General features: G+C 41.6%; 1 protein-coding gene and 1 pseudogene across 4 annotated transcripts; both read right to left on the reverse strand.

Annotated features, from left to right (window-relative positions):
- Positions 1-1,407: 1,407 nt before the first annotated feature.
- On the reverse strand, positions 1,408-3,356 carry LOC123846857 (spindlin-2). 4 transcript variants are annotated; one of them, XM_064574131.1, is made up of 2 exons: positions 3,097-3,356; positions 1,408-2,352 (listed from the first exon to the last, which is right to left on the reverse strand). In XM_064574131.1, the coding sequence occupies exon 2, from the start codon at positions 2,348-2,350 to the stop codon at positions 1,574-1,576; it is 777 nt and encodes a 258-aa protein (XP_064430201.1). In that variant the 5' UTR covers positions 2,351-2,352; positions 3,097-3,356; the 3' UTR covers positions 1,408-1,573. The 4 variants fall into 4 exon arrangements, with proteins under 4 accessions (XP_064430201.1, XP_045734800.1, XP_054364199.1 ...); XM_045878844.3 differs by having other exon boundaries at positions 1,408-2,372; XM_054508224.2 differs by having other exon boundaries at positions 3,050-3,356.
- Positions 3,357-12,641: 9,285 nt separating this feature from the next.
- Positions 12,642-14,581, reverse strand: LOC123841698 (CCR4-NOT transcription complex subunit 7-like; annotated as a pseudogene).
- Positions 14,582-23,338: the final 8,757 nt, after the last annotated feature.

Below are 23,338 nucleotides of genomic sequence, written 5' to 3' on the forward strand. Positions count from 1 at the left end.
TCCCAGCCCAACTGCTCCATGCCATTCATCTTATCTGGAAACAGAACTGCGCAAACTTCCGTGGGCAAGACTGGCCAGGATGTACGTGTGAAGGGTCGGTAGCCACCAGCTTTGTTGGGGTATAGCCTGAATGGGGCTTCTGGAGGCAGCAGACCTCCATTCAGTGAAGCATTGGGTGGAGCCACCTGTGGTTTCAGGCAGCTGCTGAGAGAAGCATGGACTGTCAAGTACTCCCCATGTCCTGGAGAGAAACATTAGGCTCAATCCTCTGATGCCCCTCCTCTATAGGGAGGCAAGGCACAGTCCAGTAGGGGAAAGAACAGCGAGGGGACTCCTGTACCTGTGTTCAGCAAGGTTCCTTTTTTTTTTTTTTGATAAAATACTTTCCAATCCCAAGGTGGCACATCTCTTAAGTCCTGAGCACCCCGCTGACCCATTCCCCACAAGAACAGTTTATCCAGCATAGGGGGAATGAACCAAGAACTTCAGGTCCAAGATTTACTGCACCTGGGTCCTCTGGGAAAAGTGAGGAGGTTGTTCACAGCCCCCTGCTCATGGGGTGTCAGGTCAGTGTGTTTAGGCTAAGGTTTGGGGTTCTACTTGGCAGGTGTGGCATGAGCTCCCTGAAGTAAGAAAAGCCTTTTAGGTATAAAGTTGGCTCCTGCTTAACTTTTGAGTCATCCTTGTCAAAATTCCATTCTAGGGAACTTACAATCCATTTGGTTCTTTGACAGCTCTCACATCCTTTCTGCACAGAGCCAGGGAGAACAATGTGCATACTGCCAGAAGTCCAACTTTTTCCTGGGCCTCCCCATCTCTCACGAGCCCCACTCCCCATACCTCCTTTTCTGTGTTCTCACTTCCTCTATCAGTCTTTCTCTGTGGAATTCTTTCTTCCTCAGTGTTCCTCCCCTTCTGGCTCCTTACTCATGCATAGACCCTCCTTTTGAGTATCCTTTAGCCCCTCTCCAGATTCCTACCAAATTGTTTCTCCTCCTTGCTCTGGACCTCTTCAAAGCTTCTTTGTCTCCCTTTCTTCTCAAGGTATTCTGTTTTCCTCTAAGCCCCAAGACTTCACTCTCTCTGTTAATTCTCCACCCCCTCCCACTTGGGTGCCTCTCTCTTAGGTCATCTCTCCCCCAGAGAGCCTCTCCATTTCTGGCTCTGCCCCACCTCTTCCTAAGCAGTCACCTCCCCTTCTTCCTCCCCCCAGAGGCCATCTCTAGTTCCTTCTCCTCCTCCCTCTCTAGACCAGATCAGCTAATTCTTATTCCTTTTTTAGATGACTAATTATGATAGTAGCCTAAGTTTATCCATAGCCTGCATTTACAGCTGTCCCTTCCTTTCATGCTCCATCCACCAAACACACCCAATCTTTTCAACAAGACAAATTCCTTACACAGTATGTCATGTCCATATACAATTGTATTTTTCAGAACAAGTAACAGTTATGCTGGTTAAGATTTTGGGTTAAAAGCGATCCTTAAGTTTAAATGCACTGAAAAGTAACATTTTTGTGTGTATCCAAAACATATTTTTGCCTCCACAAATGTGGCAAAGTTTACCCTAACAGTTAGGACTTTTTCACCAAATCATAGACATAGATATGGAAATCATCATCAAACTTGATGAAATACACAGAGGGTTTGGCTTTGACTTGGTGAATGACCTTGCCTGTCCTTTTGGAGCCATCTTCTTTGGTATATTCCACATGTTTACCTATGAGGCCATCTATAACTCCTTCTGGCTCCCTCTCTGCTGGAGGAGACTCACTGGACTCTGGCATGATACGGAGGTCTCCTTCTCTGTAATCATCTAGAAGCTGGTACATGTATAAAACAGGATCCTTCTCATAGGTAATATAAAACCAGGCTTTCATGATAGGTGCTTGGGCTAAGACCATTCCCCTCCATTCATCCTTAGAACCATGCTCACCCTCAAACATATGTTCCACAGCTTTACCAATTATGGTATTTGCAAGGTGCACATCTCTGACTCGAGAAAATGGCACCTTATCAGGAAGGATTTTAAGCTTTAAAATCCTTTCATCTCTGTGAAGTTCCAGTCCATAGACACAGTCAATTCCATCATATTTGACCAGATAAAGAGAGGGATTGATAGGCACCTGATCCAGAACGGTTCCTTTCCACTGAGTGATGGGCTCATCACCTTCCTTCCATCCATGTGAAATTCTGCAGCCCACTATGTTCCTTCGAGGCTGGGATGAAGGTCTGCCCCTCTGTTTCTTTTGACAGGTCTTTTTCTTCCTCATATTTGCAGATCTGATGTGATGATCAACAGTTTCTCTGGTTTGCTGCCCTGCAGCTGCCTTTTTGTGAAGGGTCTTCATACCTGCAGGAGGTGGAAAGAGGCTAGGGAGAAATATTTGGTGTATTATAGTGTGAGCTTTTTCCCCTCTGTATTGCAAATTCCCTGGGCACCACGTACATTCTGCCCAAGTTATTCAGATGTGTCCAGCAGGAATACTGGCTATCAAGATGCTATTGCATATTTGCCTTCAGTGCCCTCCCTCCAGGCTTCTTTGGCTGTGCTGCAGGATTAGAGAGGAGGTGGTTGTGGTGGTTATAGTGGTTTGAGGCCCCAGATAGAGGGAGTAGGCTCTTTTGCATAATGCCTGATCCTCTGTTGTCATCCTAGAGCCCCCATCCCAAACACAGATATTTACCATTTCTTAGCCCCCACGCCATTACTCCATTTCTACTGATGTTGCCACTCCCCTTGTCCCCTTCCTATTGCCATCTATTCTTCATCCCTTTTGCCTCCCATCCCCATGCCTGGTGTTCATCTCTCCTTCATGTTTCTTCCTGGTCATCCCCATATTCCTGTTGAGCGCCTACAACAAATGTATTTTCATGCCTGGCTACCTTTGTACATCATTCAGGTGTTCTTCAGCTCCCCCCAACACACATACCACAGCTCCCAAATTACCCTTCTTAGTCTCCCTCATCACCCATCGGAGCACCGACCCCAATTTTCCCGCCGGGCACCCACCAACCCCCAACCTCCAGTTTTCTAGTCCAGGGCCCACCTCCCCAAGTCCGGGGATCGCGGCCCTCACGTGCCCAAATGGGACACCTTGCAGCGCTGCCTCCGCTGTGAGCCAGTGGTGAAAGAGGATCAGCAGGCGATGAGCTGAGTGCTTGCACGAGCTGAGAGGGGAGGATCCGTAGACGGGAAGCGTGTATTGGAGGGCAGTGAGGAAGGTGAAGCGGATTGATGCGGTGTCCCCAGCACTCGGCTCACGGCTCACGGGCCCTCAGCCTCACTGTTGGCGGCAGCTGCACTGCCACATCTGGCTCCCACCAGCCTCTGCCGCCGCCGCAGTCTCCTCCCTCTTCCCGTAGCGCAGCTTCCTGCCAGGAGAGAGGCCTCCCCTTCCTGCCAAACACCGCACTCCCCCACCCCATCCCCAAGACTCACACCCACCATTGCCTTGGACCTGGGAGGCTCTCCTTGGCTCCCAGCTCCGCCCCTTTCCAAAGTAGGGAGCCTCTGGGCCCACAATCCCCCGCCCCCGGCGCCCCCTCTTCAGTTCAGGGCCCCTAGTCTTCTCACCACAGCCCCCACCTCAGTGCCCTTGCCCCATCTGCTTTCCATCTTCCAAGAATCTGCCCTTTCTTTTCCCCGTGCCCTTCTGGAGTTATTCTTTATATACCGAAACCTGCCTTTCCTGTCATTAAAAAGGATTTGAAGTAGGACGAGAGAAACGCGCCTCAATCTGCCATCCTGACCCAATATCTATATAATTTTTAGTATCTGGTTATTACCAGACTTTACATCTTGAGGATATTTTTCTTTTTTCCTCTCTTTTTAAATTTTTCCACTGATTACAAAAGAATTGCATGCACAGTGTGGAAATCGTGTAAAATTCAGAGAATTCATTTGAATAAAACAATCCACCTTAAATCCACTTCTCATTCTCCAAGTTTTGCAGCAAAATATTAGCACTCTTTATTTCCTTCATCTTTTTTCTAATCTCTTAGAAATCTGGGGGGCGCCTGGGTGGCTCAGTCGTTAAGCGTCTGCCTTCTGCTCAGGTCATGGTCCCTGGATCCTGGGATCCAGCCCGTCGTAGGGCTCCCTGCTCAGCAGGAAGCCTGCTTCTCCCTCTCTCACCTCCCCCCCCCCGCTTGTGTTCCCTCTGTCGCTGTGTTTTTCTCCGTCAAATAAATAAATTAAATCTTAAAAAAAACTTTTTTAAAAAAGAAAGAAATCTGGGATCAGTTTGCAAAGTGTACCAGCATGTACAAGAGATTGATTTGCTCTGGATCCTCCTCAGCATTTGGTATTGTCACGATTTTATTTTTTATTAGCCACACTCATTGGTGTACACTAACCAGTTGCATTGTGGTCTTAATTTGTATCTCCTTAATGATTAATGATGCTGAACATCTTTTCATAAACATATTTGTCATCTGTATATTTTCTTTGTTAAAGTGTCTTTTCTGAATATTTGCCTTTAAAAAAAAACCTGGGTCCATGTTTTCTTATTCTAGAGTTTTGAGGGTTTCATCTATGTGATTTGTAAATATTTTTCTCCCTTTCTGTGGCTTGTACTTTTAGACCTTTAACTGTATTCTTCACAAAGCAGAAGTTTTTAATTGTGATGAAGTGCCATTATTTTTTATTTTATTTTATGGATTCTGTTGTGGGTTCTATGTCTAAAGCTCTTTGCCAAACCAATGTAGATTTTCTCTAGTGCTTTCTTCTGTAAATTTTAGAATTTTACACTTTACATTTAGGTCTATGGCCCATTTTGAATGAACTCTTGTTTAAGGTATGAGGTTGTATTGAAATTTGTTTCTCTGCAAATAGTTGTCTAGTTTTCTGATACTATTTGCTAAAAAGTCTATCCTTTCTTCTTTGAATTGCCTTTGCCCCTTTGTCCAAAATCAGTTGACTACATTTGTGTACATCTATTTTGACCCTTTCTATGTTGTTCCACTGAACAAGTGGTCTATCTTTTCACCAAAACCCTCTTTTTTTCCCCCAGCTTTATTGATACATGGTTGACAAAAACATGATACATATTTGGGTTGTATAACATGATTTTTTAAAGGTATGCAATATGGTATTTTAATATATGTATATTTTGTGAAAGAATTACTGCAATCAAGTCAATTAACATATTCATCATCTCACATAAACTCCTCCCCTTTTTTTTGTAATAACCCACTCTCTCAATTACAGAGCTTTAGAATAAGTCTAGAAATTGATAGTGTGACTTTTCCAATGTTATTTTCTTCTCTACTCCTTTAATATACATGTTTGGCTCTTCTATTTTACCCTGACTTTATGTACATATTTTAGAATGAGCTTGTTGATATCTACAAAACTCTTGATGGATTTTGTTCAGTCTCTAGATCAGACTGGGAAGAACTGATGTCCCAACACTATTAGTATTCTAACTAATCATCGTTATATCTCTCCATTTACTTAGGCTTTTGATTTCTTTCATCAGTGTTTTATATTTTTCTGCACACAGATCCTGCACATATTTTATTAGATTTAGTCTTAAGTACCACATTTTTGGTGCTAATATGAATGTAATTTTTAATAATCTTATATCATTTGTTTAGTATTTGTATATAGAAATGTCACCAACTGTTGTATATTGGCTCTATACCCTGCAAAATTGTTGAACTCATTTATTAGCTTTAGGAGGTTTTTTTTGCAGATACTTTGGGATTTTCTACATAGACAATCATATGGTCTGTAAACAGAGAGAGAGTTTTTTTTGAGAGTTTTATTTTTTACTTACAAATATGTAGGCCTTTTTGAGGAGTCTTCTATAATCAATTTCCCTTTTTTCTCTTTTGATTTTATTGCTATTATTTATGTGAGTATAAAATACCTTAAATGGAGACTTAATAAAATTATGAGTTTTAAGATAGCATTTTATGAAACGTACATTATATACATGAGAATCATGGGATTGGACAGAATTTCAGAGGTCAAATTGTCAAGCCGGACTTCTGCCTGTGTTGTTACCTCCATTTTTAGCCACTTTCTAGCTATGTTCAGTTACAGTTGGAGCCGATGACAATGGATAAGTTGGAACTTTTCCTTCCTTCAGGGCAAAATCACCTGACTTAGGAGGTACAGGGTCCCCATTGAGGCCCAACCCAGCCCTGTTATACCATAAGAATTTGACCTCTCTTGGGCTATTTTCTCTTACCACTGTCACCTAGCAGAACTGCCATGAGACAAAGTTATAGGATCCAGCTGTCATTCCAGGACCTGCTGCAAGTAGCAAGGCAATAAAGTGGGGAATACCAGAGCTGTCATGCAGCACCTCTTGCCCCGGATATCTCTCTGCTTTTCTTCACATCATCATCATCATTTTCCTCATCTCCGCCATCATTAGTGTCTTTATTTCTTATCCCAACTTCTCTCTCTCTTTGCACTTTAGATTTTTCTTTCCTTTTTTCCTCCCTCCTATTAACCTGGCTTGCATTTCCAGTATGATGCTGAAATGTGGTGGTGAGAGAGGTCATTCTTACTATTTTTAAATATTCAGTCTTTCATGATTAAATATGATGTTATAGATTATTTATGGATGTCTTTTATCATGTTAAGGAAGTTCCATTCTACTTGTTGTTTGCTGAAAGGTTTTATTGCAAATATATGTTGAATTTTGTCATATGCTTTTCCTCCATTAATTGAGATACTAATACACTTTTTATTTCCTTGGTTGTAAAGAGAATTGATTTCATTGATTCTTATAACAGCTTTATTGAGATATAATACATATACTATAAAATTCACCTTTTAAAATTATGTAATTCAGTAGCTTTAGTATTTAAAGGATTGGGCAAACATAACCACACTTAGTTTAAGAAAATTTCCATTACCCCAGAAAGAAACTTTGCACCCATTTGCAGTCACTGACCATTTCTCAGCAGAACCCAAAGCAATAGGCAACCACAAATCTACTTTCTGTCTGTATAGATTTGTCTATTCTAGTCTTTTAACATAGATGAATCATAAAATATGTGATATTTTGTGTCTGGCTTCTTTCACTTAGCAAAATGTTTTTCAAGGCTCATCCATTTTGTAGCACTAATTTTATTTCCAAAGAAACATCCATTCTACAGATATACCATATTATTTACTTATTCATCAGTTGATGGACTCTTGGGTTGTCTACATTTTGGCTATTGTGAATAGCATTGTTATGAACATTCACATACAAGTATTTATGTAGACACAATGTTTACATTTCTCTTGAGTATACACCTAGGAAAGTCATATAGTAACCAGGTGTTTAACATTTTATTTATTTTTTATTTTTGTAGTTTTTAATTTTATTATGTTATGTTAGTCACCATACAATACATCATTAGTTTTTGATGTAGTGATCCACAATCCATTGTTTTCGTATAACACCCAGTGCTCCATGTAGTACGTGCCCTCCTTAATACCCATCACCGGGCTAACCAATCTCCCCTCCCCCCTCCCCTCTAAAACCCTGTTTGTTTCTCAGGTCCATAGTCTCTCATGGTTCATCTCTCCCTCCAATTCCCCCCGCCCATTTTTCCCTTCCTTCTCCTAATGTCCTCCATGTTATTCCTTATGTTCCACAAATAAGTGAAACCATATGATAATTGACTTTCTCTGCTTGACTTATTTCACTTAGCATACTCTCCTCCAGTCCCATCTATGTTGATGTAAAAGTTGGGTATTCATCTTTTCTGATGGCTGAGTAATATTCCATTGTATATATGGACCACATCTTCTTTATCCATTCGTCTGTTGAAGGGCATCTTGGCTCTTTCCACAGTTTGGCTATTGCGGACATGGCTGCTATGAACATTGGGGTGCATATGGCCCTTCTTTTCACTACATCTGTGTCTTTGGGGTAAATATCCAGTAGTGCAATTGCTGAGTCATAGGGTAGCTCGATTTTTAAATTTTCCAGGAAACTCCACACTGTTTTCCAAAGTGGCTGTACCAACTTGCATTCCCACCAACAGTGTAAGAGGGTTCCCCTTTCTCCACAGCCTCTCCAACATTTGTTGTTTCTTGCCCTGTCCATTTTTGCCATTCTAACTGGTGTAAGGTGGTATCTCAGTGTGGTTTTGATTTGGATTTCCCTGATGGCTAATGATGATGAACATTTTTTCATGTGTCTGTTAGCCATTTGTATGTCTTCTTCAGAGAAGTGTCTGTTCATCTCTTCTGCCCACTTTTTGACTTGATTATTTGTTTTTTGGGTGTTCGAATTCAGAAGTTCTTTATAGATCTTGGATACCAGCCCTTTATCTGTAGTGTCATTTGCAAATATCTTCTCCCATTCTGTGGGTTGCCTCTTTGTTTTGTTGACTGTTTCCTTTGCTGTGCAGAAGCTTTTGATCTTGATGAAGTCCCCAAAGTTCATTTTTGCTTTTGTTTCACTAGCTTTTGGAGACGTATCTTGAAAGAAGTTGCTGTGACCGATGTCAAAGAAGTTAGTGCCTATGTTCTCCTCTAGGATTTGGATGGATTCCTGTCTCACATTGAGGTCTTTCATCCACTTTGAGTTTATCTTTGTGAATGGTGTTAGAGAATGGTCGAGTTTCATTTTTCTGCATGTGGCTGTCCAATTTTCCCAGCACCATTTATTGAAGAGACTTTCTTTTTTCCATTGCATGTTTTTTCCTGCTTTGTCAAAGATTATTTGACCATAGAGTTGAGGGTCCATATCTGGTCTCTGTATTCCTTTCCATTGGTCTGTATGTCTGTTTTTGTGCCAGTACCATGCTGTCTTGGTGATCACAGCTTTGTAATATAGCTTGAAATCGGGAAACATGATGCACCCAGCTTTGTTTTACTTTTTAAACATTTCCTTGGCGATTCAGGGTCTTTTCTGATTCCATACAAATTTTAGGATTGTTTGTTCCAGCACTTTGAAAAATGTCATGGGAATTTTGATTGGGATGGCATTGAAGGTATAGATTGCTCTGGGTAGCATAGACATTTTAACAAAGTTTATTCTTCCGGTCCATGAGCATGGAATATTGTTCCATCTTTTTGTGTCTTCTTCCATTTCTTTCATGAGTGTTCTGTAGTTCCTAGAGTATAGATCCTTTACCTCTTTTGTTAGTTTTATTACGAGGTATTTATGGTTTTTGGTGCTATTGTAAATGGAATCGTTTCTTTAATTTCTCTTTCTACAGTTGCATTGTTAGTGTATAAGAAAGCAACTGATTGGGCGCCTGGGTGGCTCAGTTGGTTAAGCGACTGCCTTCGGCTCAGGTCATGATCCTGGAGTCCCGGGATCGAGTCCCGCATCGGGCTCCCTGCTGGGCGGGGAGTCTGCTTCTCCCTCTGACCCTCCTCCCTCTCATGCTCTCTGTCTCTCATTCTCTCTCTCCGAAATAAATAAAATCTTAAAAAAAAAAAAGAAAGCAACTGATTTCTGTGCATTGATTTTGCATCCTGCCACATTACTGAATTGCTGGATGAGTTCTACTAATTTGGGGGTGGAGTCTTTTGGGTTTTCCACATAAAGTAGTATGTCGTCTGCAAAAAGAGAGAGTTCGACTTCTTTTTTGCCAATTTGAATACCTTTTATTTCTTTTTGTTGTCTGATTGCTGTTGCTAGGACTTCTAGTACTATGTTGAACAACAGTGGTGAGAGTGGGCACCTTTGACGTGTTCCTGATCTTAAGGGAAAGGCTCTCAGCTTTTCCCCATTGAGGATGATATTCGCTGTGGGTTTTTCATAGATGGATTTTATGAGCTCGAGGAATGTTCCCTCTATCCCTATACTCTGGAAAGTTTTAATCAGGAAATGATGTTGTATTTTGTCAAATGCTTTTTCCGCATCAATTGAGAGGACCATATGGTTCTTCTCCCTCCTCTTCTTAATGTGTTCTATCACATTGATTGATTTGCGAATGTTGAACCACCCTTGCATCCCGGGGATAAATCCCACTTGGTCGTAGTGGATGATCCTTTTAATGTATTTTTGGATCCTATTAGCTAGGATTTTATTGAGGATTTTGGAATCCATATTCATCAGGGATATCGGTCTGAAATTCTCCTTTTTGATGGGGTTTTTGCCTGGTTTGGGGATGAAGGTAATGCTGGCCTCATAGAATGAGTTTGGAAGTTTTCCCTCTGTTTCTATTTTTTGAAACAGCTTCAGTAGAATAGGTATTATTTCTTCTTTGAATGTTTGGTAGAAATCTCCAGGGAATCCATCAGGCCCTGGACTCTTGTTTTTTGGGAGGTTTTTGATCACTGCTTCAATCTCATTACTGGTTATTGGCCTATTCAGGTTGTCCATTTCTTCCTGTTTCAGTCTTGGCAGCTTATAGGTTTCCAGGAAGGCCTCCATTTCAATCAGATTGCTCAGTTTATTGGCATACAGTTGTTGATAATAATTTCTAATAATTGTTTCTATTTCCTTGGTGTTAGTCGTGATCTCTCCCCTTTCATTCATCATTTTATTAATTTGGCTCCTTTCTCTTTTCTTTTGGATAAGTCTGGCCAGTGGTTTATCAATCTTATTAATTCTTTCAAAGAACCAACTTCTAGTTTCGTTGATCTGATCTACTGTGTTTCTGGTTTCTAATTCATTGATATCTGCTCTAATCTTAATTATCTCTCTTCTAATGCATGGCTTAGGTGTCGTTTGTTGATTTTTCTCTAGTTCTTTAAGGTGTAGAGTTAGTTGGTGAATTCGGGATTTTTCTATTTTTTTGAGTGAGGCTTGGATGGCTCTGTATTTCCCCCTTAGAATCGCCTTTGCAGTATCCCATAGGTTTTGGACCGATGTGTTTTGGTTCTCATTGATTTCCATGAATTAAGTTCTTTGATTTCTTGGTTGGCCCAAACATTCTTGAGCAGAGTGGTCTTTAGCTTCCAAGTGTTCGAATTTCTGCCGAATTTTTTCTTGTGATTGAGTTCCAGTTTTAAAGCATTGTGGTCTGAGAATATGCAGGGAATAATCTCAATCTTTTGGTATCGGTTGAGACCTGATTTGTGACCCAGTATGTGGTCTATTCTGGAGAAAGTTCCATGTGCACCGAGAAGAATGAGTATTCTGTTGTTTTAGGGTGGAATATTCTGTAAATATCTGTGAGGTCCATCTGGTCCAATGTATCATTCAAAGCTCTTGTTTCCTTGTTGATTTTCTGCTTAGATGATCTGTCTATTGCTGAGAGTGGAGTTTTGAGGTCTCCTACAATTAACGTATTGTTATCAATATGACTCTTTATTTTGGTTAACAGTTGGCTTATGTAGATGGCTGCTCCCGTGTTGGGGGCATAGATATTTACAGTTGTTAGATCTTCTTGTTGGATAGACCCTTTAAGAATGATATAGTGTCCTTCTGTGTCTCTTATTACAGACTTTATTTTAAAATCTAATTCGTCTGAAACAAGAATTGCTACCCCAGCTTTCTTTTGATGTCCACTGGCACGGAAGATAGATCTCCATCCCTTCACTTTCAGTCTGGGTGTATCTTTAGGTTCAAAATGAGTCTCTTGTAGACAGCATATGGATGGGTCCTGTCTTTTTATCCAATCTGCCACCCTGTGCCATTTTATGGGAGCATTTAGGCTCACGTTGAGAGTGATTATTGTAAGATATGAATTAATTGTCATGTTGCCTGTGAAGACGTTGTTTTTATAAATTGTCCCTGTAAATTTCTGTTGTAGATCACTCTTGGGGTCTTTCTCCTTTTATACAAGCCCCCTTAATACTTCTTGCAGGGCCAGCTTAGTGGTCACATATTCTTTCACCTTCTGCCGGTCGTGGAAGCTCTGCATCTCTCCATCCATTCTAAATGAAAGCCTTGCCGGATAAAGTATTCTTGGCTGCATGTTCTTCTCATTTAGTTCCCTGAGTATGTCTTGCCAGGCCTTTCTGGCTTGCCAGGTCTCTGTGGATAGGTCTGACGTTATTCTGATATTCCTCCCTCTGTACATAAGGAATCTCTTCCCCCTAACTGCCCTTAAGATGGTTTCCTTGGTTCTAAGATTTGCGAGTTTTACTATTACATGCCGGTGTGTTGGCCTGTTTTCCTTGATCTTAGGAGGGGTCCTCTCTGCCTCTAGGACTCGAATTTTTTTTTCATTCCCCAGATGAGGGAAGTTCTCAGCTACGATTTGCTCAAATACATCTTCTAGCCCTCTCTCCCTCTCCACTCCCGCCGGGATTCCAATTATTCTGACATTGGAACCCCTCATGGTGTCACTTATTTCTCTGATTCTATTTTCATGGATTCTGAGTTGTTTTTCCTTGGCCTCCTCTTTTCCCTTTTTATCTATTATACTGTCTTCCAGATCACTTATTCTCTCTTCTGTCTCAGTTACCCTAGCTGTTAGATTATCTAGATTGGATTGGATCTCATTGATAGCATGTTTCAGTTCTGCCAAATCAGCTTTTTTTTCTGCCCTTAGAGACTCTATGTTGCCATTAATTGATTTCTCCATTCCAGCCATTGTCCTCACAATTGCTAGCCTGAATTCCATCTCCGACATCTTGGTTATATCTGCATCCATTTGTAAATCTGCAGCATAAGTCCTAATCTCTGAGTCTTTTCTGTTTTGGGGGCTCCTCTTCCTAGTCATTCTGTTGATGGGTGTTTGAGGGAATGTATAGAGTCCAAATTATTGACCAGAACCCAAGCAAGATGCACTTGTTTTCTTGGGACCTTAGGATTGCTGGCCTCTTATTTTCCCCACCTGTCTTCTGCGGGAGGGGCTTGCCACGCTGTTACTCAGGCAACACTGTTTGGGCGGAGTTGCCCTGCACCCCTGTGGAGGGGGATGGGCTCAGTGGGAATCAGTCTTTGGGGTTTTTGTTCTCTGGCACCTTTCCCTGGGGGCTTTCCGCATCTCTTCCGTGAGTCAGAGCAGAAGAGACCGTTTCCAACCCTCTGCCTCAGAGCAGAGAGACCTCAGTCTATTCTTCAGTGGGCCCTCCAGTCCACACTGTCTCTGTTTCTGTCTGTGCTTCTATAAACTGCAGCTTCCTGGGTTGTGTGCCCCTCTGCAGTGCTCCCAGTCCTGCCTCCAGGTCGGGGCACATCTCTGCCCTTTGTGCTCCTAAAACCACCAGCTTTTCCCAGTTCACACGTGCACGACTCCACCACTTGGGGTTTCAACCCCTGGGGGTTGCAGTTCACCGGCGCATCCCTGGCACACTGGGTTTCCATCTCGGAGGCTGCAGTTCGCGTGTGTGTGACTGTGGCTCCGGTTTCTGTCCGGGGGGGCTGCGGTTCATGTGCCCGCAACCCCACCAGTCTGGTTTTCCACCCTGGGGGCTGCCCTAAAGTTCTTTCCCGACGCTACCAGTCTGTGAGTCTGCCCCGTCTGCAGCTCGTGGAGCTGTCACTCACCGGCGGTGTAGGATCCCCATGTCCATGCACCCTCCCGCTGCCGTTTATCCTACAATATTTGCCCGCAGAATCACGGCCCTCTGCTTCTTACCTCAAAACCAACTGCCTGAGATATTCTGTTTGTAGAGATCCAGATCTTCTTACATCTCAGGCTGGTTTTGTGGGTGCACAGAGTGGTTTGGTAGATATCCAGCTCAATTCCGGGGAAATAGGGTCCCCTACTCCTCTGCCATCTTTCCCCCCTCCCCTAGTGTTTAACATTTTAAGGAACTGCCAGACTGTTTTCCAAAGAGGCTGAACTATTTTTCATTCCCATTAGGAGTGTGTGAGGGTTTCAATTTCTTTACATCTTCACTAAAACTTGTCATTATTTAGCATTTTTATTATAGCCATCCTCATAGATATAAAGTAGCATCTTATTGTGGTTTTGATTTGCATTTCCTTAATGACTAATGATGTTGAGTATCTTTTCCTGCACTTAATGACTATTTGTATATCATCTTTGGAGAAATGTCTATTCAGATAATATGCTCATTTTTAGTTATGTTTTTCTTTCTTTTTTTGCCATAACATTTTTAGTGTTCTCAACCTGAGAACCAATTGAGAAAAAGGCACTGATGTTTTCATACTTCTCTCATGTTGAAAAAGGTCATTCTTGTGAGCAATGAATTAGATCCTGCTTGATGTTGTGGTCTTACTGGTTTTAGCTCTAACTGTTCACCAACTTCTTGTAAACCACCTTTGAGATTTTTGCAGCTCTTCATGAAGTAATTCACATTTAAATGAGAGGAAAAAATAATCAAAGTATCTCAAAGAAGTCATGTTCTTCTTCAGGCAAGTTAGAGTTTGTCAGCATTTTGATTAAATAGCCAAAGTCATAATCACTGTGAAATGATAACCATTTGACTCCTTTGCAGAGGACCACTCCCAATGTCATAAGAAGTTCTGCAAAGTACTGAGTCTCAATTCCTTCCTTCTCATGTTTTTTTAAACTGGATGCCAGATGTTGTTAGTAGCTCTATAGAGTTCTGGGCATACATGTCCTCTGTCAAATTAAATTTAAAATGAAACTGCCAAGTTGAAGGTCTTGGAGGATATTCTTTTTGCTCATTCATAAATGTCAGTCCTAGTTGAATTATCTTTAACAAGTCTACATTGCATCATAATATTTGGTATTGATAGCCAGTATTGCTCCTGAATTCTCCAATAAGTGTTGCATCCATACCTGAAAACTCTGTGTCCATAGCAACGTAATTATATTTTCAAATAATTGGATGAATTTTTTCCATCTCTTCATCCAGTTGGCAAGCCCAAACTACACAAATTCTTTGGCTATGATCTACAGTTACTGCTGGCATAGTGAGGGCACAAGGAATCTAGATACCAAGCATCAAAATGTTATACTCAATTGAAGATTTGTTTCATAAAATACTTTATCCTTTATTTTTGTACTTGTGTCACTGAACTAGTACTCCTCCTCCTTGCCATAGAGATAGCAACCAGTTGTGGTGGTGGTGGCAGTAGCAGCAGCAGCAGCGGGTGCCCCATAGACTCCTCATGCCCAACAAGGGGGAAAGGGGAGCCAAAACTGTGCCCCACCCTGATGCGCTGTCATTTCTTGCACCTATATTTTTCTTTTTCTTATTGGGTTGCAAATATTCTATAAATTCTCTATAAATCCCTTATCAGATACATGATTTACAAATGTTCCCTCTTTTTTTTTCTTTCTTGATAGGATATTTTGAAGCACAGAATTTTTAAATTCTGAGGAATTTTTTAAAAAGATTTTATTTATTTGAGAGGGAGAGAGCATGAGTGGGGTGGGGGGTGGGCAGAGAGAGAAGGAGAAGCAGACTCCCTACTGAGCATGGAGCCCACCATGGGACTAAATCCCAGGACCCTGGGATCATGACCTGAGCAGAAGGCAGACAGTGTAACTGACTGAGCCACCCAGGCACCCAAATTCTGAGGAGTTTATTCTATTTTTTCTTTTGCTGCCTGTGCTTTTTTAAAATGAGTTTTCTCTAACTTAATTCACTAGAGCAAAATGGAAGCCCTAAAACAAAATCCACCTCCCTCTGGTGAAACTCAGTTATGTCTCCTTATCCTGAAAGTAAAGGCCTTATGAACAAGAGGTCATGTAGTGCCTAGGTTCTGGCACTTCAGGGAGTGTCTGTGGTGTGTGCTGTGAACTCTGCTGTTGTGTTTTGGCTTGTATCCATCAGGCCAATAGTTTGCATACATATTCTTGCTTACTGTGGGTAGTATTTGGTCCCTGGCCTGAATGTGGAAACTTTTATCCAGGTGGGTTCCGGTCTTCCTGTGTAATGAAACTTGACACCAGCTCCACTGGAACTGAGGCCTGGAGAACTCTGGTTGGTTGATGTGGTGTGGGTAGGGTTTTGTCCTGGTCTTCTGGAGCAGGAGCCCTTTGCTTTGGGACTGAGGTAAGCTAAACTGAAAAGGGTAGGCCCGCCAGAGTGCAGGGGGCTGCGGCTTAGTGTATGCAATTTAGGCAGTCATTGTAGGTGCTGTTGAGCTTCGTGCTTCCCACGAGTGGCTCTGTGTTTATCCTGGAGGGTGAGGGGAGGCATTGGTGTCAGCCAGCTCCTTTTCTTTTTTCACACTATATGGACCTTTTTTTTTTATTATACTGCAACATAATTTGAAACTAAAGATAATTTTCCTTGCTAACACTGGAGCAAGTTTGTTTAACTTTTTCAGAGATTTGAGTTATTTTCTCTTAAGATTCTAAAACAAGAGTTTTAAATAAATACCCCAACACATTTATACATTAGAACACTAGTCACACTAATCTGTACTATAGACCATAGGCTGACAAACTTACTTTGTAAGGGGTTGGATGGTAAATATTTTAGGCATTGCAGGGTACAGACTCTGAAACAACTACTCAACTGTCACTGTTGCACAAAAGCAACCATAAACCATGAATAAAAAAGTAAGTATAACTGTGTTCCAATAAAACTTCATTTATTTATGGACACAGAATCTCATATTAATTTTCATGTGTCTTGAAATTTTCTTTTTAATGACTTAAAATTGTAAACACAATTCTTAGCACATAGGCCATGAAAAGCAGGCATTGGGAAAAAAGAGGAGGAAAAGATGGGGGGGAGTAGGGGACCCTATTCCAACCAGTCCCCTGAATTGAGCTGGATATCTACCAGACCACTCGGAACACCCACAAAATCAGCCAAGTAAGAACCAGTAAGAAGATATGGGGCGCCTGGGTGGCTCAGTCAGTTAAACGGCTGTCTTCGGCTCAGGTCATGATCCTGGAGTCCTGGGATTGAGCCCCACGTCGGGCTCCCTGCTTGGCGGGGAGTCTGCTTCTCCCTCTCCCTCTGCCTGCCTCTCTGCCTACTTGTGCTCTCTATCTGTCAAATAAATAAATAAAATCTTAAAAAAAAAAGAATCAGTAAGAAGATATATCTGGATCTCTACAAACAGAATATCCCAGGTGGTTGATTTTGAGGTATGAAGCAGGGAGCCATGATTCCACAGGCAGATATCTGAAGATAAATAGAAGAGGAAGAGAGCCTTCAGGATCCTGCACCTCCCAAGCTCAATAGTCTCCCACGTTAGGGACTGGGCACAGATGTGCAGACCAGTAACAGTGGGGAAAGAACTTTAGGGCAGCCAGACAGACTGAAACATGGAGCAGTAGGGACTCTTGTGACCTGGGGGTGTCTGATGGTTTTATAAGCACAAAGGGCAGAGACATGCCTAGATGTGGAAGTGAGGGCTGGGAGTGCTGCTCTGGGGCGCACAACCCAAGACACCATGGTTTTAGCAACACAGACAGAAATGGAGACATTGTGGCCTGGAGAACTCACTAAAGAACAGGCTGCGATCTCTCTGCTCTGAGGCAGAGGGTTGGAATGGTCTCTTCTGCTCTGACTCTCAGAAGAAACATGGAAAGCTGCCAGGGAAAGCTGCCAGAGAATAAAAGCCCCCCAAAAACCAGTTTTCACTGAGCCTATCCCCCACACACAGGGGGTAGGGCAACTCTGCTCAAAACAGGGTTGCCTCAGTAACAACATGACAGGTCCCTCCCTCAGAAGACAGGCTGGGAGAACAAGAGGCCAACGACCCTAAGGTCCCAAGAAAACAGGTGCATCTTGCTTGAGCTGTGGTCAATAATTTGGACTCTGTACATTCCCTCAACCACCACTCAACAGAATGACTAGGAGGAGGAATCCCCAAAATAGGAAAGACTCAGAGAATATGATGTCTGCCACAGATTTACAAATGGATACAGATATAATCAAGATGTTGGAAATGGATTTCAAGGTAAGAGTTATGAAGACGATAGATAGAATGGAGAAATCAATTAATGGGAACATAGAGTCTCTAAGGGCAGAAAGGAAATCTGAACAGGCGGAACTTAAAAATGCTATCAATGAGATCCAATCTGATCTAGATAATTTAACAGCTAGGGTAACTGAGGCAGAAGAAAAAATTAGTGATCTAAAAGACAAACTGATAGGAAAAAGGAAAAAGAGGAAGCCAGGGAAGAAAAAGTCAAAATCCGTGAAAATAGAACTAGAGGAATAAGTGACACCATGGAGCGTTCCAATGTCAGAATTATTGGGATCCCTGAGGGGGTGGAGACAGAGAGGTCTAGAAGATATATTTGAACAAATCATAGCTGAGAACTTCCCTAATCTGGGGAATGAAACAAACATTTGAGTCCTAGAGGCAGAGAGGACCCCTCCCAAGATCAAGGAGAACAGGCCAATGCCCCAGCATGTAATAGTAAAACTCCCAAATCTTAGAACCAAGGAAACCATCTTAAAGGCAGTTGGAGATTCCTTACATACAAAGGAACATCAGAATAACATCAGACCTATCCACAGAGACCTGGCAAGCCAGAAAGGCCTTCCAAGACACATTCAAGGTACTAAATGAGAAGAACATGCAGCCAAGAATACTTTATCCGGCAAGGCTTTCATTTAGAATGGATGGAGAGATGCAGAGCTTCCACCACTGGCAGAAGTTGAAAGAATATGTGACCACTAAGCCGGCCCTGCAAGAAATATTAAGGTGGGATCTGTAAAAGAGGAAAAACCCCAAGAGTGATATAGAACAGAAATTTACAGAGACAATCTATAGAAACAAGGAATTCACAGGCAACATGATGACAATAAATTCATATCTTACAATAATCACTCACAAGTGAATGTCCTAAATGTTCCCATAAAGAGCACAAGGTTCCAGATTGGATAAAAAAAACAGGAACCATCCATACTGTGTACAAGAGACTCATTTTGAACCTAAAGATACATCCAGACTGAAAGTGAAGGGATGGAGATCCATCTTGCATGTCAACAGACCTCAAAAGAAAGCTGGGGTAAAAATTCTTAGATGAGAGATATTAGATTTTAGGATAAAGACTGTAGTTAGAGACACAGAAGGACACTATATCATTCTTTTTTTTTTTTTATTATGTTATGCTAGTCACCATACAATACATCATTAGTTTTTGATGTAGTGATCCACGATCCACTGTTTTCGTGTAATACCCAGTGCTCCATGCCATACATGCCCTCCTTAATACCCATCACCGGGCTAACACATCCCCCTAACCCTCTCCACTCTAAAACCTGTTTGTTTCTCAGAGTCCATAGTCTCTCATGGTTCATCTCTCCCTCCAATTTCCCACCCTTCATTTTTCCCTTCCTTCTCCTAATGTCCTCCATGCTATTCCTTATGTTTCACAAATAAGTGAAACCATATGATAATTGAGTTTCTCTGCTTGACTTATTTCACTTAGCATAATCTCCTCCAGTCCCATTCATGTTCATGTGAAAGTTGGGTATTCATCCTTTCTGATGGATGAGTAATATTCCATTGTATATATGGACCACATCTTCTTTATCCATTCATCTGTTGAAGGGCATCTTGGCTCTTTCCACAGTTTGGCTATTACTGACATTGCTGCTATGAACATTCGGGTACATATGGCCCTTCTTTTCACTATATCTGTGTCTTTGGGGTAAATACCCAGGAATGTGGTTGCTGGGTCATAGGGTAGCTCTATTTTTCATATTTTGAGGAAACGCCACACTGTTTTCCAAAGTGGCTGTACCAACTTGCATTCCCACCAACCATGTAAGAGGGTTCCCCTTTCTCCACAACCTCTCCAACATTTGTTGTTTCTTCCCTTGTCAATTTTTCCCATTCTAACTAGTGTAAGGAGGTATCTCAGTGTGGTTTTGATTTGGATTTCCCTGATGGCTAATGATGATGAACATTTTTTTCATGTGTCTCTTAACCATTTCTATGTCTTACTTCGAGAAGTGTCTGTTCATGTCTTCTGCCCATTTTATGACTTGATTATTTCTATGAAGCCAGTGTTACCTTGATCCCAAAACCAGGCAAAGACTCCATCAAAAAGGAGAATTTCAGACCAATATCCCTGATGAATATGGATTCCAAAATCCTCAACAAAATCCTAGCTAATAGGATCCAACAATACATTAGAAGGATCATCCACCACGACCACGTGGGATTTATCCTTGGGATGTAAGGGAGCTTCAACATTCACAAATTAATCAATGTGATAGAACACAATAATAAGAGGAGGGAGAAGAACCATATGGTCTTCTCAATTGATGCAGAAAAAGCATTTGACAAAATACAGCATTTTTCCTCATTAAAACTCCTCAGAATATAGGGATATAGGGAACATTCCTCAAGTTCATAAAATCCATCTATGAAAAACCCACAGCGAATATCATTCTCAATGGGGAAATGATGAGAGCATTTCCCTTAAAATCAGGAACACGTCAAGGATGCCCACTCTCGCAACTATTGTTCAACATATTACTAGATGTCCTAGCAACAGCAATGGCACAACAAAAAGAAATACAATGCATTCAAACTGGCAAAGAAGAAGTCAAACTCATTCTCTTCACAGATGACATGATCCTTTATGTGGAAAATTCAAAAGACTACACCCCCAAATTATTAGAACCCGTACAGCAATTCAGTAATGTGGCAGGATACAAAATCAATGCACAGAAATCAGTTGCTTTCTTATACACTAACAATGCGACTGTAGAAAGGGAAATTAGAGAAACGATTGCATTTACAATAGCACCAAAAACCATAAGACACCTTGTAATAAGCCTAACTAAAGTGGTAAAAGATCTATACTCTAGGAACTACAGAACACTCATGAAATAAATGGAAGAAGACACAATAAGCTGAAAAAGTATTCCATGCTCATGGATTGGAAGAATAAACATTGTTAAAATGTCTATGCTACCCAGAGCAGTCTACACTTTCAACATCATCCCGATCAAAGTTCCAATGACATTTTTCAAAGTGCTGGAACAAACAATGATAAAATTTGTATGGAATCAGAAAAGACTCTGAATTGCCAAGGAAATGTTGAAAAAGAAAAACTAAGCTGGGGGCAACACGTTGCCATATTTAAAGCTATAGTACAAAGCCATGATCACCAAGACAGCATGGTACTGGCACAAAAACAGACATATAGACCAATGGAACAGAATAGTGAGCCCAGATATGGACCCTCAACTTTATGGTCAAATAATCTTCAATAAAGCAGGAAAAAATATGCAATGGAAAAAAAATACAGTCTCTTCTATAAATGGTGCTGGGAAAATTGGACAACCATATGGAGAACAATGAAACTCGATCAATCTCTAACACCATACAGAAAGATAAACTCAAAGTGGATGAAAGACCTCAATGTGAGACAGGAATCCATCAAAATCCTAGAGGAGAACATAGGCACTAACTTCTTTGACATCGGTCACAGCAACTTCTTTCAAGATACATCTCCAAAAGCTAGTGAAACAAAAGCAAAAATGAACTTTTGGGACTTCATCAAGATCCAAAGCTTCTGCACAGCAAAGGAAACAGTCAACAAAACAAAGAGGTAACCCACAGAATGGGAGAAGATATTTGCAAATGATTCTACAGACAAAGGTCTGAAATCCAAGATCTATAAAGAGCTTCTCAATTTAAGACCCAAAGAAGAAATAATCAAGTCATAAAATGAGCAGAAGACATGAACAGACACTTCTCAAAGTAAGACATAGAAATGGTTAAGAGGCACATGAAAAAATGTTCATCATCATTAGCCATCAGGGAAATCCAAATCAAAACCACACTGAGATACCTCCTTACACTAGTTAGAATGGGAAAAATTGACAAGGGAAGAAACAACAAATGTTGGAGAGGTTGTGGAGAAAGGGGAACCCTCTTACATGGTTGGTGGGAATGCAAGTTGGTACAGCCACTTTGGAAAACAGTGTGGCGTTTCCTCAAAATATGAAAAATAGAGCTACCCTATGACCCAGCAATCACATTCCTGGGTATTTACCCCAAAGACACAGATGTAGTGAAAAGAAGGGCCATATGCACCCCAATGTTCATAGCAGCAGTGTCCGTAATAACGAAACTGTGGACAGAGCCAAGATGCCCTTCAAAAGATGAATGGATAAAGAAGATGTGGTCCATATATACAATAGAACATTACTCAGGCATCAGGAAGGATGAATACCCAACTTTTACATGAACATGAATGGGACTGGAGGAGATTATGCTAAGTGAAATAAGTCAAGCAGAGAAACTCAATTATCATAAGGTTTCACTTTTTTTGTGGAACATAGGGAATAGCATGGAGGACATTAGGAGAAGGAAAGGAAAAAGGAAGGGGGTAATTGGGGAGGGAAAGAACTATGAGGAACTATCGACTTTGAGAAACAAACTGACGGTTTTAGAGGGGACAGGGTTAGGGTGATGAGTTTTCCTTATGATAGGTATTAAGGAGAGCATGTACTGCATTGAGCACTGGTATATATGAAAAAAATGAATCATGGAACACTACATCAAAATCTAATGATGTACTGTATGGTGACTAATATCATATAATAAAATAAAATAAAATTTAAAAAAAAGCAGGCATTGGGCTGGATTTGGCTCACAGGCCCGAGCTGGCTATGCATTATATATGGAGTTATATATCTTATGCAAAATGTTTAAAATCTAAGGCTAAAGACTTTGGAGACTTGTTTTTTAGATCTCTCGTTTTAAAACTTATACCAGTCAAGTTATCTCCTCCCTGGTTAAATATACTCAGTTAAGAAAAAAAAATAATTCAGAATACATATCTCTATGAAAAAAAGTAAACAGGGGAGAAGCAAGATGGCAGAGGAGTAGGAGACCTAAATTTCATTTGGTCCCAGGAATTCAGCTAGAGAGGGATCAAACCATTCTGAACACCAACGTACTCAACAGGAGATCGAAGAAAAGAATAACAACAACTCTGTGAACAGAAAACGACCACTTTCTGGAAGGTAGGACGTGTGGAGAAGTGAATCCCAGGTGATATTCGGGAAGATAGATGGCGGGGGAGGGGGCCTCCATCAGCTGCTACTGACAAGTGATAGAGCAACAGAGCACAAAATCGGAAATTTTAGAAGTCGATTCTGCTGAGGGACGTTGCTCCAGTGGCTAAGCAAGGGGTGGATCCTTTGCTTGGACAGTGTAGTCTCAGGACCCTCACGGTCACAGAAAGACCAAGGGTGCCTGAATGTGTCAGAGCTCCCAGGTACAGGAGCAGGGAGTCCGGCTACAAAGATGGAGCCCAGGAATGGGCTCTCAGCTCGGGGTTGTGATAAACCATGATCCATGGCTTAGTTGGGCCATTGCTCTTCTAGCAGGGACCTAACAAGCAGCAGATTGGGGGAGACTCCCCTTCCTCCCTCAGGAGGAGTGGCGCGGGAGTGCACCACAGGAATCTCCTGGGTTTGGAGACTCCAAACGGGCTCGTGTGCCAGAGATAGAAACGCTTGGTCACAGGCTGGGTGAGCACGGAGTAAGGCCAGAGACCGGGGAGACGGGAGTGATTGACGGCTTTTCTCTAGGGGCTCACTGAGGAGTAGGGCCCCGAGTTCTCGGCTCCTCCAGGGCAGAGATTGGGAG

This window comes from Mirounga angustirostris, unplaced genomic scaffold (genome assembly GCF_029215605.1).
Source record: "Mirounga angustirostris isolate CCGP_5_RB_7025 unplaced genomic scaffold, mMirAng1.0.hap1 SCAF_11, whole genome shotgun sequence".
NCBI lineage: Eukaryota > Metazoa > Chordata > Mammalia > Carnivora > Phocidae > Mirounga > Mirounga angustirostris.

What these genes read in the sequence shown, in the direction of transcription:
- LOC123846857 (XM_064574131.1), bottom strand. Translation starts at nt 2,350, where the DNA reads ATGAAGACCCTTCACAAAAAGGCAGCTGCAGGGCAGCAAACCAGAGAA.